Source organism: Chiloscyllium plagiosum, unplaced genomic scaffold (assembly GCF_037043375.1).
Source record: "Chiloscyllium plagiosum isolate Xiang-an unplaced genomic scaffold, Cpla_swu_hap1 HiC_scaffold_5, whole genome shotgun sequence".
In the NCBI taxonomy this organism is placed as follows: domain Eukaryota; kingdom Metazoa; phylum Chordata; class Chondrichthyes; order Orectolobiformes; family Hemiscylliidae; genus Chiloscyllium; species Chiloscyllium plagiosum.
This window is the reverse complement of record NW_028270143.1, coordinates 56,555,440-56,579,844: the sequence shown is the minus strand read 5'-3', so window position 1 is coordinate 56,579,844 and position 24,405 is coordinate 56,555,440. Positions and strand designations below refer to the sequence as shown.

General features: G+C 39.1%; 1 protein-coding gene across 1 annotated transcript in view; it reads right to left on the bottom strand.

Moving 5' to 3' along the window:
* The window catches only part of LOC122549894 (ATP-binding cassette sub-family A member 13-like), a 277,518-nt gene that overhangs the window by 184,996 nt on the left and 68,117 nt on the right, over positions 1 to 24,405 (bottom strand). Inside the window, exons 10-12 of the mRNA XM_043690092.2 lie at positions 21,587 to 21,768; positions 19,266 to 19,396; positions 3,833 to 3,933 (exon numbers count right to left, since the gene is read on the bottom strand). Coding sequence (XP_043546027.2) covers positions 3,833 to 3,933; positions 19,266 to 19,396; positions 21,587 to 21,768 — 414 coding nt within the window. The remainder of the gene's footprint in view (positions 1 to 3,832; positions 3,934 to 19,265; positions 19,397 to 21,586; positions 21,769 to 24,405) is intronic.

Genomic DNA, 24,405 nt, shown 5'->3' with positions numbered 1-24,405 from the left:
TTGAGCATATTCAGAGCAGAGATAGACGTTTTTATAAAAAACATCAATACGGGACTCAAGAGTTTTCAGGGTAAGACAGGGAAGTGGAGTTATAGAGCCATAGAGTTATACAGCGTGGAAACAGACCTTTTGGTCCAAATAGTTCACACCGATCATGTTCCCAAACTAAACTAATCCCACTTGCCTGTGATTGTCCCATATTGCTCGAAAGCCTTCCTATTCATGTACATCAATGTCTAAATGCTTGTTAAACATTGTAACTGTACCGGCATCCACCACCTCCTCTGGTAGTTCATTCCACATTCAACCACTTTCTCTGTAAAAATGTTGCCCCTCATGTGCTTTTTAAATCTGTCTCCTCTCGCCTTAAAAATATGCCCTGAGTTTTGTACTCAACCACCCTAGGGAAAAGACCCTTGTTACTAACCCTATCTGTGGCCTTCGTGATTTTATAAACCTCCATAAGATCATCCCTCAACCTCCTACCCTCCAGTGAAAAAAGTCCCAGTCTATCCATCTATTTTTATAATTCAAATCCTCCATCTCTGACAACTTCCTGGTAAAACTTTTCTGACTTCTCTCCAGCTTAATAATATCCTTCCTATAATAGGGCAATCAGAACTCCACACAGTAGACCGGAAAAGGCCTTACCAACATCCTGTACAACCTCAACATGACATCCCAATACATAAAGGTCTGAGCAATGAAGACAAACACCTTTTTTACCACCCTGTCTACCTGTGACTTAAGTTTCCAAGCATTTTGTACCTGAGCCTCTAGGTGTCTCTGTTCTACAACACTAACCAGGGCCCTACTATTAACTGTATAAGTCTTGCCTTGATTGTTTTACCAGAATGCAATACACTTCATTTATCCAAATTAAACTCCATCTGCCACTCCTCAGCCCATTGGTCAAATTGATCAAGATCTCTTTGCAATCTTAGATAACCTTCTTCACTGTCCACTATACTACCAATTTTGGTGCCATCCACAAACTTTCTATATTCTCATCCAAATCATCTATATAAGCGACAAACAAAAGTGGACCCAATACCAATCCCTGTGGAACAACAATGGTCACAGGCCTCCAGTCCAAGAAACAACTCTTCACCACTACCCTCTGTCCCCTAACATCAAACCAATTCAGTCATACATAGTGGAGTAGACTTGCTGGGCTGTATGAATGACCTCTGCTCCTGCATGTCATGGTTTCTTTGGTCTTAAAGTTACATAAGTTTAAAAATTAAAATATTTTTAAAAATGCAGTGAATCTTCCTGATAGTAAACACAGTGTCGATTGTTAAATTTAAATTCAAGATGTAGCAAAAAGTGACTGCATGGTTAAATTGTTCCAAAAGTTGCATACGCATGTGGGACAGAAATGCATCAGTCGTGACCTCAGCAGTCTGTTAAAAATGTGCTTAGGCTGATAAATTTTCCTATTTCCATAAGAAATATGAACAGGAATAGGCCCATCCAGCTTCTTGAGCTTGCTCCACCATTCAATAGGATCACAGCTGATCCGAGATGAAATGATATCTTTTCTTAAACAAGGAGACCAAAACTGCTCATATTACTCCAGATGTGGTCTCAGGAGCAGAAGTATATATCAGTTATTTTGGAAAAACTTTTGTTGCTAACTTATGTCTATTGTTTTGTACCAATTTAAATGCTGTTGTAGCCGGATATCTGGACATGAATTTTATCATTTTAAGTTTAATGGAGATTTGATTATTATTGAGATATTTATCAGTTATTCTAATTCTATTTTCTGTGAGAGTGCAAGTATCACACACATCACACAAATATCCAGCTGTCATTACTGGATGACAACATCACCTAAGTAATGATTTAGCGACAACTAAACAGGATCATCAAAACCAGAAAAGTAGCCACCAAAATTAAAAAGTAGCCCTCAAGAAAATCACATGATGAGTTCTGATTTAAAAATTTATTATTTTAATCCCTGAAAATAGGTGAAAATTCACCGAGAGACTGATAATATTCATTTATGGAGAACGCAGGAAAAATTAAAGCATTGAAATCATTAAGCAAGATAAATACTTGTAGAAGCAATTAATCAGAGTTTGGTTCTGCACAAGAGATACTTCCAAGGGACACTGAGCAAAACAACACTTTTCTGTGTCGCATAACTGACTGTAACAGCTCTATTTTGAAAAACTATCAAAACATGTAAAATATATTTCAATGGCATTATAAAAATAAATTATCCTGCGACTGAATGTTCCAAGCAATACAGCCAGAATTACATCACAGCAGGTGTACACTAGTACTCTGTGGGAGGCTAGGGAAGTGATTGCTGGGCCTCTTACTGAGATATTTGGATCATTGATAGTCACAGGTGAGGTGCTGGAGGACTGTTTAAGAAAGGTGGTAAGGACAAGCCAGGCAACTATAGACCAGTGAGCCTGACGTCAGTGGTGGACAAGTTGTTGTGGTATTTGGAAGGGCAAGGACTGATTAGGGATAGTCAACATGGCTTTATGCGTGGGAAATCATGTCTCACAAACTTGATTGAGTTTTTTGAAAAAGTAACAAAGAGGATTGATGAGGGCAGATCGGTAGATGTGATCTATTTGGACTTCAGTAAGGCGTTCAACAAGGTTCACCATGGGAGACTGGTTAGCAAGGTTAGAGCTCATGGAATACAGGGAAAACTTGCCATTTGGATACAGAACTGGCTCAAAGGTAGAAGACAGAGGGTGGTGGTGGAGGGCTGTTTTTCACACTGGAGGCCTGTGACCAGTGGAGTGCGACAAAGATCGGTGCTGGGTTCATGACTTTTTATCATTTATATAAATGATTTGGGGTGTGAGCTTAAGAGGTATAGTTAGTAAGTTTGCAGATGACAACAGAATTGGAGGTGTAGTGGACAACGAAGAAGGTTACCTCAGATTACAACAGGATCTTGACCAGATGGGCCAATGGACCAAGGAGTGACAGATGGAGTTTAATCTAGATAATGGTGAGGTGCTGCATTTTGGGAAAGCAAATCTTCGCAGGACTTATACACTTAATGGTAAGGTCCTCGGGACCGTTGCTGAACAAAGAGACCTTGGAGTGCAGGTTCATAGCTCCTTGAAAGTGGAGTCGCAGGTAGATAGGATAATGAAGAAGGCATTTGGTATGCTTTCCTTTATTGGTCAGAGTATTGAGTACAGGAGTTGGGAGGTCATGTTGCGGCTATACAGGACATTTGTTAGGCTACTGTTGGAATATTGTGTGCAATTCTGGTCTCCATCCTATCGGAAAGATGTTGTGTAACTTGAAATGGTTCAGAAAAGAATTACAAGGATGTTGCCAGGGTTGGAGGATTTGAGCTATAGGGAGAGGTTGGATAGGCAAGGGCTGTTTTACCTGGAGTGCCGGAGACTGAGGGGTGACCTTATAGAGGCTTATAAAATCATGAGGGGCATGGATAGGATAAATAGACAAAGTCTTTTCCCTGGGGTGGGGTAGTGCAGAACTAGAGGGCATAGGCTTAGGGTGAGAGGGAAAAGATATAAAAGAGACCTACAGGCAACGTTTTCACTCAGAGGGTGGTACGTGTATGGAATGAGCTGACAGAGGAAATGGTGGAGGCTAGTACAACTGCAACATTTAAAAGGCATCTGGATGGGTATGTGAATAGGAAAGGTTTGGAGGGATATGGGCCAGGTGCTGGCAGATGGGACTAGATTGGGTTGGGATATCTGGTCGGCATTGACGAGTTGGACCGAAGGGTCTGTTTCCGTGCTATACATCTCTACAACTCTATGTATCTCACTAAATCAGTTTTTTCTGTGCTTTAATGCTGATTTCATTGATTTACCATTTTTAGTTCTGTCATCAGGATATCAGCATCCAATATCATCTGGTTCACAGTATTCACTTGCACAGTGGTAAACACTTTCTTCAGAGATTCGTACATAGCTGAAACAAGATTTTTAAAAAATGTTTTCACAATATTACTATAACATGAAGAATCAACAGATTGACAAATAGAAGTATTGTCATGAATTTCATTTTGTATTTGCAGAATACTGTTGATAGCCATTTCATAAATTTCATAAACCATACTGAATTAAATCCAAATTTTTGAAGAGAATCAGCAAAATGGAAAACTGAGTTTGATTGAAGAATTATGGATGCATTCCTTACTCAGTTGATATTTAGGATCTATTGCTTAAGGGTCAAGTTAATACCAGAATGGCTTTTACAATATTGGTGAACTTCCAGGAATATACAAAATCAGTTTTACATTCCTGATTGTAAAAATTGGTTTTTCAGGTGCTTTTACCTTTAACTTTATCATCAGAAACAAGGAAAAATTCAGGAATAACACAGTACCTCAACAGGATAAATCAGTAAACTATGTTTTTATTTTGACTATCACTGTAAGGCAATAAATACACGGGTGTACTCCAATCCAACAGAAGATTCCATGATCATTAAATACTTTCAAACTATTTTAATGACAACATTTATTTAAAGCATTGCAAAATATTGACTCAAAAGTATACTCTTAAAAGGTTACATTGCTATACAGCACCATGAAGCATAAATATTTAAAGACACGGACAAACCTGAAATAATGAGTACTAAGTTTAAATATTGTAATATTCAATGTCATTTAAATAATTTTATGCAGTGCACCCATCTATTTAATAATCATTAAGGCTGTTCATTTATTTTACCTTTTATATATCTTCAATTCAACAACTGTAAATGTTTTATCATTTAAAAACTATTAAATCTTGATGCACATTCCTCCCTTGTACCATTTCCAAAATAAACCCATTAAGGTTCTTCCTTTAAAAGTGTCACTGAATCATCACTCAAAGGCGTATTCTAGCTGATGCATTATTGGACAGTGAATAGAATATTCTCTAACATGTGCAATCTCATTAAATTTTTCCCAATTAATTTTTAGTCTATTTCATTTTTCTTTTGATATGACAGCTCAAATGTGCTTAGTGCAGATTTAACTTAAATTATGACTAAACTTGTTCAAATGGTTTAAGAGCTTAGGTTACAAATAGTTGTAGAGTAGCATAGAATATGAGTATTGCTGAAAAAAAAACACATTTTGTTGAAGGTATTTATCTTTCACTCATGGGCAATGCGCACAAACTGCAAACTGGGGAAAACTAACTTTTATAGTACGTGAAGAGAATGATGATCAGTGAGCAAATGTAACCTGATTGGCAGAGGCGCTAAGCAGGAGTATCAGTTAATGATGATTCACAATGAACTCTCAGATTTTGTTTCGATTTTAAACCAGGCAGATTCGCTTTGAATGATACAACATTGCCTTGAGAAATGAGGCAGCAAAAGGTTGTCATCTATTTTGTTGATTTGAAACAGGGTGGCACAGTGGCTCAGTGGCTCACAGCATCGGAGACCCAGGTGTGATTCCATCCTCGGACGATTGCCTATGTAGAGTTTGCACATTCTTCTCATGTCTGTGGGGGATTTTGCTGCATGCTGTAGTTTCTTCCCACAGTCCAAAGATGTGCAGGTAAGTCAATTCGTGACCCAAATGGTCCAGTGATGTGTGGGCTAGGGTAAATTAGCTATGGGAAATCCACAGATAGGGTGGGTTTGGGTGAGATGCTCTTCAGAGGGTCAGTGAGGACTTGAAGGGCTGAATGGCCTGCTTCCACACTGTGGGGATTCTATTCTAAGATCACACAGGGTTAGAAGTAATATGTTAACTTATTTAGAGGATTGGCTAATCAACGGAACACAGAAAGTTTGAATAAATGGGTATTTTTATGTTAGAGGGGTTCCACAGGGTTTGATCCTCAGGCCCCTATTATTTACAAGCTGTATTAATGACTTGCAGACGAGCAGTGACAGATGTTAAAGAAACTACTCAATTCCTCACAACTAAAATATATCCAAGTGAGGATGAAAGATGGTAAGGGAGGGGTAAAAAATATCCATGACTAAACAAGGAGATCAAGGACAATATAAAGACAAAAACTAAAGTATACCGTATTGCAAAGGCCAATGGCAGGCTGGAAGATTGGGTAACTTTCAAACATAAACAAAGGGATACTAAAAAATTAATAAAAAGAGTTAAGGTAAATTACAAAAGGAAACTAGCACAAAATATCAAAAAGGAAAAAAAAAATTCTACAGGTGTATAAAAGGGGAGCTTAGATTAGATTCCCTACAGTGTGGAAACAGGCCTTTCGGCCCAACAAGTCCACACCGACCCTCCGAAGAGTAATCCACCCAGACCCTTTACCCTCTGACTATTGCACCTAACACTACAGGCAATTTAGAATGGCCAATTCACCTGACCTGCACATCTTTGGACTGTGGGAAGAAACCGGAATACCTGGAGAAAACCCATGCAGACACGGGGAGAATGTGCAAACTCCACACAGATAGACTGAAAATGAACCCAGGACCCCGGCGCTGTGAGGCAGCAGTGCTAACCACTGGGCCACCGTGCCACCCACTGCGCTAGTCATTAAATGTGAATGTTGGTCCCTTGGAAGATGAAACCAGAGAATTAATAGTGGGGAACACTGAGATAGCAGAGATGCTTAATCAATACTTCATCTTAGTTTTCACAGTGGAGGATAATTGTATCTTTCCTATTGGAATGGGCAAGGAAGAGGCAATAGAAAAGGTGGAACTTAGAACAATCAACATCAATAGGGAAACGGTACTAAGCAAACTATTAGGACTGAGGAAAGACAAGCCCTCTGGGCCTGAAGGCCTACTCTAGGGCATTAAAGGAAGTGACAACGGTAGTAGATCCATTGGGTACAATATTCCAAAATTCCCTGGACTCATAAATGGTTCCAATGGATTAGAAAGTAACTAATGTACCTTATTCAAAAAGGGAGGACGGCACAATGTGGGACACTATAGACCCGTTAGTTTAACATCTGTTGTTGGGAAAATGTTAGAATCAATTGTCAAGGAAGCAACATCAGGACATTTGAAAAGTCAAAACGCTATCCATCAGAGTTAGCATAGTTTTATGAAGGGCAAATCATATTTGACAATTTTGCTACAGTTCTTTGAAGATGTAACAAGCAAAGTGGATAATGGGGATCCTATAGATGTAACATATCTGGACTTCCGGAAGGCATTTGATATGGTGCTGCACAAAAGGTTAATTCACAAGGTTGGATCATATGGGATTAGGGATAATTTATTAGCCTGGATAGATGACTGACTGATGGATAGAAGAGAGAGAGAGGGGATAAATGGGATTTTTTTCTGGATGGCAAGATGTAACTACTGGAGTGCCACAGGGTTCAGTCCTTGGACCCCAGCTATTTACAATCTACATTAACAACATGGATACAGGGATAGAAGGTTCTACAGCCAAATTGGCTGATGATACACAAACATAAGTAGGATGGCAAATTGCAATGAAGAAATAAGAAACTTACAAATGGATATAGAAAGGTTAGGAGAATGGGCCAAAATGTGGCAGATGGAGTTTAACATGGATAAGTGTGAGGTTGTGTATTTGGGTCAAAAGAAAGGAAGATGACCTATTACCTTAATGGGGAGAGACTTTGGGGTGCTATGGAGGGATCTAGGTGAACTCATTCATGAGTACATGCAGAAAACTAGCATGCAGGTACAGCAGACAATAAAGAAAGTGAATGGAATGAGCTTCTAGCTAAAGAATATAAAGATAAGGAAGTAGTGTTGTAACTATACATGGTATTGGTGAGATTCCACCTGGAGTTTTGTGCACAGTTTTAGTCCTCTTATTTGAGGAAAGATGTAGTGGCATTGGAGGCAGTTCAGAGGAGGTTTATTAGATGATCCCAGTGATGAGGGGTTTGTCGTATGAAGAGAGCTTGAACAGTTTAGGCGTATACACTCTGGAATTTAGAAGAATGAGGGGAGATCGAATTGAGGCATTCAAGATAATATAAGGTACAATAAAATAGACATGGAGCATATACTTCCACTTGTGAGGCATTCTAGGATGAGAGGTCGTAGTCTTAAGATAAGAGGTAGAAAATTTAAAACAGAGTTGAGAGAATCTATTTCTCCCAAAGGGTTGTAAATCTGTGGAATTCACTACCCCAAAGTGTGGTGGATGCTGGGACAGTGAGTAAATTTAAGGAGGAGTTAGACAGATCTTTAATTGGTAATGGGTTGAAGGATTATGGAGAGAAGGCAAGAAAATGGGGGTGAGGAGCATATCAACCATGATCAAATGGCAGAGGCCATACCTGGAGTATTCCATACAGTTTTGGTCCCCTTACTTGAGAAGAGTTGGTGTCGTTAAAGGCAGTTCAGAGGGGATTCACTAGATTGATTCCACAGGTAAGAAGCTTAACCTTATGAGGAGAGATTGAGCAGCTTAGGCGTATATACTCTCAAATTTAGAAGAATGAGAGATCAAATTGAGGAATATGCTGAAAGGTATTGACAAAGAAGATATAGGGAGGATGCTTGCTTTTGTGGGACAATCTAAAGCGAGAGATCATAGTTTAGGAAAAGCGGGAAGCAGATTTAAAACTGATAAGGAGAAATTACATCTCTCAAATGGCCATGAATCTCTGGAATTCATTACCCCAGGTATGCTGAATTCTGGAACTTTGTCTCTGATTGATTGCACTTTAATTTCCACTGATATGATGCTAAAAAAAGTACATGTGAAAAAGTTTAACTTATTTTTTGACTATAAAATTCTGGTTGCTAGTGAGGGGAATCATTCAGTGCAATTACCCAGCAATTCCATCATAAAATCGTTCACTTCTGTACTAATGTTGTGAGCAGTAACGTGGTAGAGTCTGGCATCCAGTCATGGACCACGTTATAGCCAGAACCATATGCCAGTTGTTTGTATTATTGCATGTTATAAATTGATTGACCCATTCAACCATACAGAAACAGATAGACAAGACTGATTGGTGCACAGTTGTGATGAATAAAATTGTCAAAAGTTTCCTGTGAGATATTATTCATACCTTGTTTTCTTGACCCACATTATAATATCACTCATGCCATGCAAATCATTTCCTGACTTGGTAAGTAAGTGACACTAATATAAATTATCTTGTCACTTATTTGTTTATGACTGTACCAAAAATAGCATGGCATTCTTCCGGCTCCCTTCTCTCCCATCCAACACAAATTGCCAAAATATTTGTATGAACAGTTTGCCTTTAGTAGAAGACTTATTGCTAATCAGTCCCATGATTCATGCAACTGTGTTATTATTTAACATGTGTCAACAATTGCTCATTGGCCAATTTGTGTGTAATTGCAGCCTACTATATAATTAAGAACCTACTTAAATTTAATTTGACACCCAGGATTTGATTTGATTTCATATAACCTGATTTTGGTTCACTTGGGGAAGAGTTGGAGTGGCAATCATTTAGTTCATTTAATTCATCATCCATTTACAAACATTCCTAATGCATTTTCTGAACAACAACTTGAGATCATTTCAGGAAAGTAAGCATTAATTTAATCAATTCATAAAAGGACATGTTGTCAGACAAACACCAAAAGATGCATTTTACAATTCTGGCTAAAGAACCTGGCCACCAGAACATACAAACATATGAATCAGATACAGAAGTAGGCTGTTCAGCCCATTGAGCCTGCTTGCCATTCAATAACTTATCTGGTTGTAATCTCAAATCCACATGCCCATCTAGCCCTGATAATCTTTCAAGCCATTGTTAAATAAGAATTAGAGGGCAGTCAATTTGTTGACTTATTTCACCCAGAGAGTTGCTAAGGTTAGAGTGTTAAGTATATTCAAGGCTGAGATAGACAAATTTTTAATTATGTTCAGCGCCAGTCTGAGTTAGAGATGGATCAGTGCATCTGGCATGTAAAGAAAAGGCATAATACTGCCATTGTATCCGTGTTTTGGTCGTACTCTCAATTCAAGCTGTAGATGTCAGCTGTGCCTCAGCTCTGAAGAGCACAAAGAGATTACTCCTTATCAAAGAGCTTACGGGTCATTGCACTGGGGGTACAGGTAGCGCCCGCTATCAGAAAGTAGACCATTCCCAGGAAACCTTTCATAAGCCTAAAATGGTGTAAAGCGAAGTGTGCATGATTTTATTCAAAAAAACGTATTGCTATTTTTCGTAAAAAGTGAAAATTCTCTTCGGATTCGCGAAAACTGGTCCTAATGTAGGTCTTTAGTAAAAGCAAAATTGTGTAAAGCGAATGTTCGAAAAGCGGGGGTACCTGTACCAGCATCATTCCTTGCCACTATAGTCCCTCTGACTGAGAAATGATCCCTGATGCAAAGTCCTGTGACAATGATTATCATCTTACAGGGCACCTCCATAACAACGATGGAAGTCACAGGCATCTCAGTAGGATGTAAGTACAATAGAGTAATTGGCTTCTACCTCACCGACAGCTACAGGAGAAGCACTTTATGTGAGTGTGCAGCAACAAAAGGCACCTTGCCAGTAGTTGCTCTGGAGGAGTCACAGTACTTTCTCATATGATTTATATTGTAGGAATAACAGTATTTAATGACTGATCAATCTTCATGTCGTTAATAGATCGTGGGGTGTGAACTGAAAAGGTAAGAACCGAACCGTGATCTGGGGTGGTTCAGGGGCCCATGGCCTTATGCAGATGCTTTTTTGTTATGTAGGTAATGGTGGTGAGGGTGCCCTCATGTTCCATGTCCACAAGTGGAACTGGGATTAGTCAAATAATTGTGTTTGCTGGATATTTTTCCCTATGATGGAAATGGTATTTTACAGTCATCTGTCCTATGTATGGGAATGGTGCAGTTGGCATGTTGCTGAATCAGTAGCATGCTTGTGGTCATGTCAACCTGCAGATTGGCATCAGGTCTGGGAATGCAGAATTTGGGCCTCTATCGCATGAGTGTCAACTTTATCTTCCTGTATTTCCTTCAAGGAAGACTGGCCAGTCCCTCCACTTCATCCATCTCAAGGCTTCTTTATGCAGTCAACAAGTCCACCATATAGAGCATAATGGCTGGCTTATATCAGAGGGCACCACCCAATCAGTCAAGGCTATGAAGATACATCTTGTGGATTTTTTGTATTTGTACACAGGATGTGAGCATAACTAGCAAGATGTGTCCCTTGATTAAATTTTAAAAATATAAAATACAGGTACTAAGTTAGCCTGGAGCAGTGTTTTTTAGAGCAGTAAGCCTGTGCTGTTTCTTGGTTTGAACATTGTTAAGGTGCAAAGATAGCCTTTAGTAGAGTGATGTACTCTTCCTGTCGGATGTGGGAGATCAGGGAATGTTTCCATATTTCTGGTGATTATCGCTGCAGGAAGTATGTTTGGTTACAAATCCTATTGGATTGCATGGATCAGTTGGAACAGCAGTTAGAGGCAATCAGAAATTTACAGAAGCTATGGGGTGTGATGCATGGCGGTTATAGGAATGGTGAAACACTGCAAATCCCGTCAGGTAGATAGGTTACCTCCAGGAAAGGTAGGAGAGGGAGGCAGGTAGTGCACTGATCTCCTATGGCTATCCCCATCTCAAACAATTATGATGTTTTGGAAAATGCAGGGGATGATGTACTCTCAGGGGAATGGGGCACAAACAGCCAGGTTTCTGGTTTCAAGACAGGCTCTAATGTAACAATGTCAGGTTCCAAGTGATCGACTGTGATAGTGGACTCTCTAGTCAGAGGCACAGACACATGTTTTTGCAACTGACAGTGAGAAATCAGCATGATGTGTTGCCTCACTGGTGCCAGGATCAAGGATATTTTGAAAACAGAAAATAATGTTCTCAAAGGGGAGAGGGAACAGTAGGAGGTTGTTGTACACATTAGAACTAAGGATATCAGAAGAAAAAATTATGAGATTCTGAGGAGAGAATACCGGAAGTTAGGCAGGAATTTAAAAATTAGGTCCTCAAGGGTAGTAATATCTGGATTATTCCCAGTGACACGAGTTAGTGAGGGTAGGAATAGGAGGATAGAGCAGATGAATGTGTGACTGAGGAGCTGGTTCAGAGGAGAAGGATCGACATTTTTGGATCATTGGTATCTCTTCTGGGATAGAAGTGATCTATGTAAGAAGTATGGATTGGAAGCGAATTGAAAGGAGACTAATAAATTGGCACGGATGTTTGCTAGAGTTGCTCGGGAGGATTTAAACTAGTAATGAGTTGGGGGGGGGGGTAGTGTGGGAAGATAGTGAGGAAAGCGATTAATCTGAAACTGGTACAGTTGAGAAAAGGAGCAACTCAAACACACAGGGCAGGCAGGAACAATGCCGAGAACGAGGTAACACTGATAAATGAAACTGCATGTATTTCAATGCAAGAGGCCTAACCGGTAAGGCAGATGAACTCAGGGCATGTTTCGAAACATGTAACTGGGAAAATGGGATGCCTTCAAAAATGAGATAACGAGAGTCCAGAGCCAGTCTGCTCTTGTTAGGGTGAAGGGTAACGCTGGTAGGTGTAGGGAATGCTGGATGACAAGAGAAATTAAAGATTAAGGAGAATCCGAACGGACTTTAAAATACATTAAGGTCAAAAGGGTAACTAGGGAGAGAACAGGGCCCCTTAAAGATCAGCAAGGTGGCCTATGTGTGGAACTGCAGGCGATGGGGGAGATACTAAAGGAGTATTTTGCATCAGTGTTTCCTGTGGAGAAGAACATGGAAGATATAGAACGTGGGAAAATAAATAGCAACATCTTGAAAAATGTCCATATTACAGAGGAGGAGGTGTTGAACATCGTAAAACGCACAAAGGTGGATAAGTCCCTGGGACATGGATAGCCCTAGAACTCGGTGGGAAGCTAGGGAAGTGATTGCTGAGCCCCTTGCTGAAATATTTGTACCATTGATTGCCACAGGTGAGGTGCCAGAAAACTGGAGGTTGCTAACGTGGTGCCACTATTTAAAAAAGATGGAAAGGAAAAGCTAGGGAACTATAGACCAGTGAGCCTGACATTGATAGTGGGCAAGGTTTTGGAGGGAATCTTAAGGGACAGGATTTACATGAATTTTGAAAGGCAAGGACTGATTAGACATAGTCAACATGTGTTTGTGCATTTTGAAGAAGTAACAAAGAGGATTGATGAGGGCAGAGCAGAGGACATCATTTGTATGGACTTCAGTAAGGCATTTAACAAGTTCGTCATGGTAGATTAGTTAGCAAGGTTAGATCACATGGAATACAGGGAGAATTAGCCATTTGGAGACAGAACGGGCTCAAAGGTAGAAGACAGAGGATAGTAGTGGATGGTTGCTTTTCAGACTGGAGGCCTGTGACCAGTGGAGTGCCACAAGGCTCGATGCTGGGCCCACAGTTTTCGTCATTTATATAAATGATTTGGATGTGAACATAGGAGGTATGGTTAGGAAGTTTCCAAATTACGCCAAAATTGGAGGTGTAGGTTGGGATCTTGATCAGATGGGTCAATGGGCCGAGGAATGACAAATGGAGTTTAATTTAGATGAATGTGTTCTCCACTTTGGAAAGGCAAATCAGGGCAGGATTTATACACTTCATAGTGAATAAATGGGGAGTATTGCTGAGCAAACAGACCTTGGAGTGCAAGTTCATAGTTCCTTGAAAGTGGAGTCACAGGTAGATAGGATAGTGATGAAGGCGTTTGGTATGCATGCTTTTATTCGTCAATACGTTGAATATGAAAGTTGGGAGGTCTTATTACGGTTGTACAGGACATTGGTTAGGTCACTTTTGGAAATTTTTTTCCAGTTCTGGTCTCCTTTCTATTGGAAGATGTTGTGAAACTTGAAAGGATTCAGAAAAGATTTACAAGGATGTTGCCAGAGTTGGAAGGTTTGAGCTTTAGGAAGAGGCTAAAGAGATTAGATTCCCTACAGTGTGGAAACAGGCCCTTCGGCCCAACTAGTCCACACTGACCCTCTGAAGAGTAATCCACCCAGAATAGTTTCCCTCTGACCAATGCACCTAACACTATGGGCAATTTACCATGGCCAAATTACCTGACCTGCACATCTTTGGAATGTGGGCGGAAACCGGAGCACCCAGAGGAAACCTACACAGACATGGAGAGAATATGCAAACTCCACACAGACAGTTGTCCGAGACTGGAATTGAACCGTGACGTGAGGCAACTGTGATAACCACTGAGCCACAGTGCCGCCATGGCATAGGCTGGGGCTATTTTCCCTGGAGCGTCAGAGGCTGAGGGGTGACGTTATAGGAGTTTATAAAATCATAAGGGGCATCGATAGGGTAAATAGACAAGATCTTTTCCCTAGGGTTTGGGAGTCCAAAATTAGAGGATATAGGTTTAAGGTGAGAGGGGAAAGTTTTGAAAGGGACTAAGAGGCAACATTTTCACGCAGAGGGTGGTACATGTATGGAATGAGCTGCCAGAAGAAGTGGTGGAGGCTGGTACAATTATAACATTTAAAAGGTATGTGGATGGGTATATGAATAGGAAGTGTTGAGAGGGGCCAAATACTGGCAAGAGGGACTAGAATAATTTAGGATAGCTAGTCGGCATGGACAAGTTGGACCAAAAGTTCTGTTTCCATGCTGTACATCTCTGTGACCCTATGACTCTCTGTGGCCAGCACTTATTGCCCAATCCTGATTGCCTTTGCAAAGGTTGCTAACCTGAAACATTGCAAAATGGGAGAGATGGGGATGTATTAGGATAGAGTTCCAGGATTTTGAACCAACATCAGTGAAGGAACTGTGATATCATTCCAAGTCAGGTTGGCAATAGGCTTGCAGGGAATCTTGCACATGGAGGAGTTCCTATGCATCTGCCCTTTGTCCTTTGATGTGGTAGTGATCATGTTTTTGGAAGGTGTTGTCCAAAAAAGCCTAGGTGCATTGTTGTAGTGCATCTTGTAGATGGTAGATGCTTCAGCTATTGTGCATTGTTTATGGAAGGAGATATGTTGAAGATGTTGAATGTGCTGTGTATCAAGTGGTCTGCTTGTCCTGTTTTATGTAGAGATTGTCAAGTATTGTTGAAGCTGCATTCATCCAGGCAAGAGGAGAGTATTTCATTACACTCCTGAATTGTGCCTTTTAGAATGTACGTGGGCTTTGAGGTGTCAGAAGGTGAGTCAAACATTGCAGAGTGTCAGGCATTGTACAGGGTGGTATCAACCTAATATCCTAGTTTGAAAGAAAGTTTGGAGATCACAGGAGAGGTGGGTCAAGAATAAGACATGGTGTAAGTTTGGAAGTCATGGGGATGTGGACATGTCATCGTCAGGAGGATGATATTTGGGAGGAATGGACATTGTGGAGGAATGGTAGTTAATTGACAATGGTGATTAATTATGTAAAGGTTGTTGTGCATGAACCCCTTCTGACTGACAAGGCTTGCACTAAAGGCAATTACCTCATAAATTTCACAATTTTCATCCAACTTTACCTCTTCACTATCCTGAAGGTCAGAAATTCTGGGGTCCCATGTGTTAAACGCAAAAATACATTTAAAATGAGCAGCAAATTGTTCAACTATCACACCCCTCCTCCAACAAACACCCCATCCCCACCTCCCCAAAGCCTCCACTAAACCAGAACCTAGTGTGCTGCAGACTGATTGGGATTGCGATTGGGTTTGAAAATTCTTAAAATATTAGCATCACACCAGCCCTAACCCACATTTCTTTGCAGATTAAAAGTTCCCCCAATGGGCTCCAAAAATGTAGACTTGAAAGAAAATTGTACCAGTTAAACACTAAATATTTTATCCTACAAACCCAACTTTAAATCCTAAAGTTTTTCTGACTTTGAATCAAACTAAACAATTTCACCTTAATAAGACACCAAGAACTGTTTACTGTACCTGTATCAAAAAAATTACTCTTCTGAAAAAGATTCATGTGTATTTACATTGCTTAAGTCACAAATTTGCAATTTATAGAGCTATTGCAGTCTGAAAAATAATTGTTGTTTTGAAGGAAAAATTGCTTCCAACTTTTTGTCGAATTGTTAAGATACCTATCATGTTTATGAATCAAGTCCATAGAAAAACCACTATATGTAGGGTCTTTAGGTTCATTTTAATCTCAACTGAAATGTTTACAAGTTTCTGCCATCTGTCAAATTCAGTAGCATCTTTGATACACCAAAAAAATTATCAATTAGTTGAGAATGTTAATTTCATTTCAAAGCTTTATGTTTCATTATTTTTCATATCTGGTACAAGTCTTCTGTCAGAATTGGCTCTGCTCTTTCATGAGTTTCATCACGTTGTTAAAAAAATTGAAAACTGTAATGATTATTTGACATTTTTAATAAGAAAAGGAAGTTGGATGAAATCAGCAACCAAAAATCCTGGCTGCTAACCACTTGAACAGGCATAGCCCCTTTTAAATAAAGCTATTTTATTCTAAACAATAATTGTTCATTTGCAAACATGTTGGATGAATGCAAAGAAAGAGATCAGCTCAAACAGAAAAGATTTAAGTCATTGCATCATCTTTTATCTTTTCTCCATGCACTTGCCATAGAAATGAATAATAGCACCAGAGATTGAAACCAGCTCATTATCAAGGATTATCAGTTAAATATATGATAAAGCTGTCTTATTCTGTTCCAACAACAAAACCTTATCCACAACCTCAGCAGCCCAATCCAACTGAACTAGTGATTTGGGGGAGTTGGTGGTGAACTGAGTGGACAAAGTTTAAAATCACACAACACTAGGTTATAGTCCAACAGGTTTATTTAGAAGCACTAGCTTTTGAAGCGCTGCTTGATGAAGAAGAACTAAGATACTGTTCTTTCATAGCTCTCACTCTAACCGTCCTTCTGAAAGGCATCACTAATTGATGGTGAATTCAGTGTAGCCTTTTGCTCTAGGCCCGGATGCATTGGATTGAATATCCGCAAATTAATTTAACAGAGGACTCTCACTGCCAGCAGGCATTTAAACTGTCTGAGTCAGATTCTAAAGATAAAAGGCCAATGTCTAGACCACTGCACTATCTAGTCACTTTAAACATTTAACTGCCATATTAGCAGGATGTAAAATCTAATAACCTTAACACATTCTGAATTCATTTCTGGGCAGTTTGTACAAACTGAATTTTAATTTATGGTGCTACATTATAAAGTTCATGGAACTTTGTTCCACTAAGTATCGTTGAAATAAAAGAAGAGCCATACGAAAAACCAGAAATGTGTATGTTGTATTCACTGCACCATTTGAAGCATCACTAACATACTGCTTTGTCTGGGATTTGAAAAAAAAACACTGCTGTGGCTTCGGAGCAAAATAAAATTAATATATAAAGTGTAGAAGCTGTGCAGAATTAATATATTGGATTTTAAGTGTAGATACTTTGGTGTGTTTGGGAGGTGCAGTTGGTATCAGATTCAAAAGCAGAAAGCAAACCTGGAAGTAAAAGACTGCAAGTCCATCAAGTATCTTTTAATTCAATCATCTCATGACCATTTTACCACCCAGTTTCTCATCCAATTAATGTCAGCAACGGTAAACTCATGAAATGAAACATATTTTTTAAAGAGACAGTTAATGAAGTTGGCATAGAGAAGTTTCTCTCAGAGTGCACATTCCCAAGACTCATACCGATGATGAAATAGCTCATAAAAACAGAGGAGCAGAAATATACCAATCAGCATCTTGAGTCTGGTCTACTTACAATAAGGCAATAAGGTAATAGCTGATCTGTTTGTGTTTCAAAATTCAAAATTCCCATCTACCTACTTTGAGCCTACCACCTAACAAGAATCTATTAATCATTGTCTTAAAAAATTTCAATAATCCCAGCTCCACTGCTTTCTGAGGCAAAAAGTTCCAAAGTCGTATGCCCCTCTGAGAGAACAAATGTCTTCCCATCTCTGCCCTGAATGGGTAGCACCTAATTTTAATATAGAGCTCTCTAGTCCTGAAATGACCCACAAGAGAAAACACCCTTTCTGTATCCATCTGTTAAAACCTGTCAGGATCTTACACGCTTCAATCAAATCATCACTCCTCTGCTTTACTCAAATGGAAAATGCCCAGCCTGTCCAATCTAAGCCTCTGAGACAAATCTGCTAGTTCCAGGCATCAATCTAGCAATCCTCCTCTGAACTGTTTCCAGAGAAACACAGAAAAGAGGAAAGGGTTAGGCCATTTGCCCCTTTGTGCCTTCAATATGATCCTCACTGATCATCCAACTCAAAACCCTGTTCTTGCTTTCTCCCCATATCAACTGATATCTTTAGCCCTATGACCTGTATCTAATTCCTTCTTGTACTTTATTGCAGTATTAATAAAGCTTAGGTGACTATGTATAATGTTTCTTTTGATTTCCTATTATCCTTATTTAGTCATGGATGATGCACCCTTCTGAAAAAGCTTCTCTTTCTCACTGGAATAAACCTTTGCTGAGAGTTATTAAATATCTCCTTAAATGTCTGCCTTGCATCTCTACTGTCCTACTTTTTAAACTGATGTCTCACCTCAACTGACCGTGCTCTGCCTTCATCCACCAATAAGTACCTACTTTTATTCACATTTAATGTACTATTCTTATATTCACACTTCTCTTCAAACTGAAGATGAGGTTTTGCCAAGTTATAATCATCATTTTTCAGATTCTGAAAGAGAGTCATTGTGCACTCAAAATTTTAACATTCTCCACAGATGCTACCTAATCTGCTTAGTTTCTCTAATATTTTCTTGTTTGTTTCCAAATTCCAGAATCCACAGTGTTTTGTTTGTATTAAAAAATGGAGGTCTAACCTGTTCACAGCAGGACTGATCCAAACTGGTCAATTAGTATTCCATTAATCATTAGCAAAGTGATGGAAGGTATTATTGGAAGTGATAATAAGCAGCACCTACATACTGATACTAGTTTGAACACCACCAGGATTAAATAGTTCTTGGCCTCATTATAGCCTTGAAGCAAAAGAAATTGAATTCTAGAGGGGAGATGAGAATGACTCTCTTTGACATAAAGATGTGAATTCTATAAAGTTGTTAAAATTCAATTGTGTGATAGTGCGACAGTGTATTACAAAGCTTTAACTGTAAAGTGCACACAAAAACTCATAGCAAAAATGATAGAGTAATTCAAAATCATAATCTAATCTCAAGATTCTGGTACTGGTTATAAAACATTCATTGGTTGTGATACTATTTGAACCTGTCAATTAATTTGCTAAATTTGTAAGTGTTCACCGCTTCCTATTTTACTCAATGTAATGGTGTATCATCTGATTAGTTTTGTCAATAGCCAGTTTAATTCCCAGAAGTGTTCAGGAAAGCCATCTGTTTCAAATTTCAGAATTCTATCAATCCTCCTACCTCGATCAGCATTCCATTTTGCAATAGTAAGGTTTCGGAATGACGCATCAACCATAAGCATGTATTTGATTTGAGGCCACTGTTGCAAAGACTGAAGCTTTTCCTGGAACCTTTCGAGGTACTTTTGTGATCTGCAAATATAAATACAGCATTAAGCTCTTCTTAGATGGAACATCAATATGAATATCTGTGTGTTATGTTTTGTGTCAGTGACAAAAGTTTAGTGAAAACACATACACCCAACATAGATGTTATGTTGACAGATCATTCAATCAGTCCAAGTTGCTGTGACTACAGGCACCTTTTACATGTATGTTGTAGATCAGATAATGATGGCACAGGTTCAAACTTTCATCCCCTTATATGGCTGTGCAGAAATCTCTACCACTCTTACCGTCTGCCACTAGCATGTATTGGAATGATTGAAGGTCAATGAAAAACTTGTTTGCTGTATAATAAACCTTTCTTGAATATCAAGTTCTGGTATTGGACTCACCCACTTCTGGTTCAGTAACAGGGATATTCTTCTACTTCTTAGCATTAGTATATACTAAAGAAAGTTTTAAAATCTGCCACTGTCTGGTCATACATCACTTTCCTTCATGTGCTGTGAGAATGTAAGATCAGCTATTGTGCTAAAAGTATGCACAGTGCCCAAATGTCAGCTCTTGTTGCTATAACAATGGGACATCATTCCCAATTGTCATGCATTCACAACACTATACCTCACACATATTTAGCTAATTCCTTGAGATGTGTGTGTCAATTCTGAAGTTATTCTGGAGGTACAAATCAAATCTTAAAATTTACATTTTACTCAGCAAATGGTTAGAATTTGGAAAAATGTTATCTGAGAGGATGGGGGAGATAGACTTAATCATGATGTTCACAGAGAGTTAAGTAAGTGTCTGACAAGAAAAGAATTGTAGGGCTCAAGGGAAAGGCGGAGGCATAAGATGATTTCAGTTGCACTCAATTGCTGTTGCACACATGGTAGGCCAAATACCCCTCTTTCTGTACTGTTAGCAAAGCATGATTCCATGCGCTGGATGTTTTAGCCCCTTATGGTTGAAAAAGCATGGCGCTAGAAAAAGTACAGCATGTCAAGCAACATCCAAGGAGCAAGAGAGTCAACGTTTCAGACAGGATCCTTTTTCAGGACTGGGAAGGGGGCTGAGAGATAAATGGGAGAGGGCTGCTAGGAGTAAGGTAGGTAGGATGGCAATAGGTGGGCAAAGGTAGGAGGTGATAGTAATAGGTTGTTGGAAGTGTGGAGCAAATAAGTCGAAAGGAAGATGGACAGGTAGGTCAGGTCAAGAGGGTGGATCTGATTCAGAGGACTGGACCTGGGATCGGTGGGAGAGGGAAGATATTTAGACTATTGTCAAGCATGTTTTCAACAGGAGAGACATGTAAACTATGATGAGTGATTTGTTCAGCTTACTGTCCACTCCCAAACCATTTCCTAAAAACAGTAGATAGGCAGGCACCAAAATCAGCAGCCTGTTCATCATTTATTAAGAAATAATAATGGGCATTAATTCTCTAATAGCTGCTGTGTTTCCTCACACTCTATCTTTGCCACCCTCACCTCCTCTTAACTTGCTGCAATCCTAGCCAATCTTTTCTCTGGCTTTCTTCTCTTCCTCTTCTCGTAAAACCATTAAATAACTACAGTTCCATGGCCAGCACTTGCTCTCCATTAACTCATCTAGATGTTTATAATATGTGAGCCTGAACAGGTGTGCGCAAGTGGTCTTTTCAACTGAGGAAACATCAGATCTAAATCCCAATCCTATCTTTTGCCTATTTTGCTCATTAACAGGGATAGGATTTGGATCATAGAAGCCATTTGTATTGCTTCTCAATGCATTACTAAAATTGGTCAACTCAGAGATGAAGACAGTAGCCACACATGACTCCAATATCCCACAATTATGGCAATTTATTTGTTTTAGGATGCTACTTTAACTACTTCTAAGACAAAATACCAGACCTAACCTTTAACAGCAAGTTAAGTAGCAATAAATATTTAGTAGGCTAAATATTTTATTACACATCAGTATACTAACAAGTTCAAGTAATATAAAAGTACACCATTTATTTTCACAGCCAATAATCCACTATGATTTTATTGGAACCTTTATACTGTTTCTTCATAGTTTCAATGGATCATTCATCTATATTGTTGTGGAAAAATACATATGATGTTGCCTCCAACCTGCTCAATTAATTATCCCCTTGATATCACAAGAAACATTATCCACATTTTTGTTAACTGGCCTACATGTTGCACGGAAGCAATAAAATAATGGACTCACTCTCCTGATGGTTCCACCACGTGGTGAAAAAAGTCACTGAGCAGATAAATAATCTGTTGCGCTGGAGAAGCTGTTTTGAAATCCCGGTTGTCTGTTGAAAGTTTCATTATAGCTGCAGACATTTGATCAAACTTGGTCACCAAGTACTCAGGAAATCCACTCCTACGCCAAACATTAAAAGCCTTAAAGTGTTTATGTGAAAAAGACAAAATAACAGAGTGAGTCAAAACAGGCAATTGAACAGTTTCCCTGCTCTTTAGGAATACAGTCTCATTATCATCATATAATCTGAGGATTAATTTTAGTATTTATTAAACATCTTTTCATTTGAAGCCCAAGTAGATTCTGCTTACAATATTGTACGTAAAGCAACATTTTTGAGCTATGTTCATTATAAAGCAGAGAATTCAGTCATTCATTTTAAGTTTACGCAGAGGTCCTTATTTACACAGAGGTTCGAGGAAAAGTTGGGAACTGAAATAGATATTGGTATAAATACCTCAGCATTTAATGAGCTCATTGTTAATAGGCTGAACTATGAGAAATTCTGTCATATGTATATCAGAATGTATAACAGAACCATTAAGTCATAGAGAATAGCACTCCTGTGTTGGAGCAAAGCATTGATGGGAAAGAGAGCATCACTGGATGGGACAACATTTGTTGCTCATCCCAGTTAAGAGTCAATCACATTTCTGTAGGTCTAGAGTCACATGTAGGCCAGACCAGGTCAAGATGGCAAATCGATTCATTTGCCACTTATAACAATATTGTGTAAACCTAAACTACAGAGAACTGCGTGAAGATCTGTTCATTTTCTGGTTCATAAAAACTTTTAAAATGCTGTGAACAATATCAATAAAGTGTATAACTTACAGCCAATGGTAGAGATCACAAAATAAATATTTTAAGTACTTAAAATGAATAACTGAATTCTCTGCTGTGCTTTGCAATAAACATTGCTAAAAAAAATATTGCTTTACTTCCTGTATTATAACTTAAGCATCATATGCTTTTGCAACATGATCAATCAGATATGGCTCATGAATAATAGTGTTACATTTTATTCCAATTAAGGCCCATTTTCATTGATGCCAATCATTAAATAATCAAAGTGATCTTTATCTTTGTATTTTTTTCAACAAGTTAATAAATCATTTCATTTTGGCAGTTTAGCTGTTTCTAAATTTGTTGCTTGACTTTCTTTTAATAATTGCTTGGTCATCAAAGAATGTCTTAATTCTTATTCCTCTCCACAGTTGCTGCCAGACCTGTTGAGTTTCTCCAGCATTTTTGTGACTGACTGACTGCAAGACAGAGACCACTTATACTACAACATCACATGTTGTCATGAGATCTAGCTGTCTTAAACGTATAGTGCCTTTATGTAATCTGTGTAAAAAAATAATAAAGGAATGCTCAAAGGCAATTAGTTAAGTTTGCATAGAATATTTGATGATATGAATGACAAAGTTGGTTTGGAATGTTTGTTTTGTGGTAAATGTTTTAGTTTAGTGTTGTGACTAAGAAGAAACTGTGATGTTCATTCAGGGAAGGAAAAATAGGGAACTGCTATTGAATCATAGAGTAGTGCCAATTATGATGTTCCAGCAGAGAGGAGCTGTGTTGATAACATCTTCCCAATCCTCCACCTTATCTTTATTTTTCTCTTCCTTCTTAGTTGTCTGCCACAAACCTGGTGGCAAAGACCATGTCCACATGATGGCAAAGTTCAGAAAACTTTGTAAATTGCAAATCTTCTCCAAAGCAGACAAAAATACTGAAGTTGAAGGATGTGGTGCTGGAAAAACACAGCAGGCCAGGCAGCATCCGAAGAGCAGAAGAATTGAATTTCCTCAGACGCTACCTGGCCTGCTGTGTTTTTCCAGCACCACATTTTTCAACTCTAGTACTCCAGCATCTGCAGTCCTCACTTTCTCCTAAAAATACTGAAGTGTTGGTGGAAGCATTGCTTAGGCACCACAATGGTTTGCTTGATCACTGTACACATTGCATGTGTGTTTCCCACATGTGTATGGCTAGAGCATCAGAATCATGAGCCAGGCATCCAGCAAATAGCAGAAAGTGAGGACTGCAGATGCTGGAGATCAGAGCTGAAAAATGTGTTGCTGGAAAAGCGCAGTAGGTCAGGCAGCATCCAAGGAGCAGAAGAATCAACGTTTCGGGCATAAGCCCTTCTTCAGGAAGAACATCGATTCTCCTGCTCCTTGGATGCTGCCTGACCTGCTGCGTTTTTCCAGCAACACATTTTTCATCCAGCAAATAGCCCTTGCCATCTACTAGAGACCTTTGCTTTCTCATGGTGACAGGACAATGGATAAAGGCATCATGACTTCTGACATAGTATTGGACAATGACCTGCATGATGGATCGGGTATGGTCCCACACCAGCTGGAAACTGAGAGAATCAAACACTTTGCAGTTTTGATACATCTCTGACCCTGCATGATGGGAAGTCACTGTTTTGGCAAGGCAATACGTGTATCCTGCTTGTCTCTATAGAATGAAAAAATGTAACTTTGTTTTGCATACAGAGCTTCAGTGACTTCCCTTACCAGTAGTGGAAAGGAAACAGTCGGATGTTGGACATGTTGCCTGCTCTAGCTTAGAAGGAGCACAAAGCAATAAGTTACAAGTTCATTGCTACTTTTATAGTCACTAACAATGACTGACAATCACAAAGGGACCTTGATTATCCGATATTCAATTATTCAAATATCGGATTATCCGGCAAGATCGCAAGGTCCCAATTTTTGGCTAAACTATGTTATCTGGCATTCAATTATGTGGAATTTGAT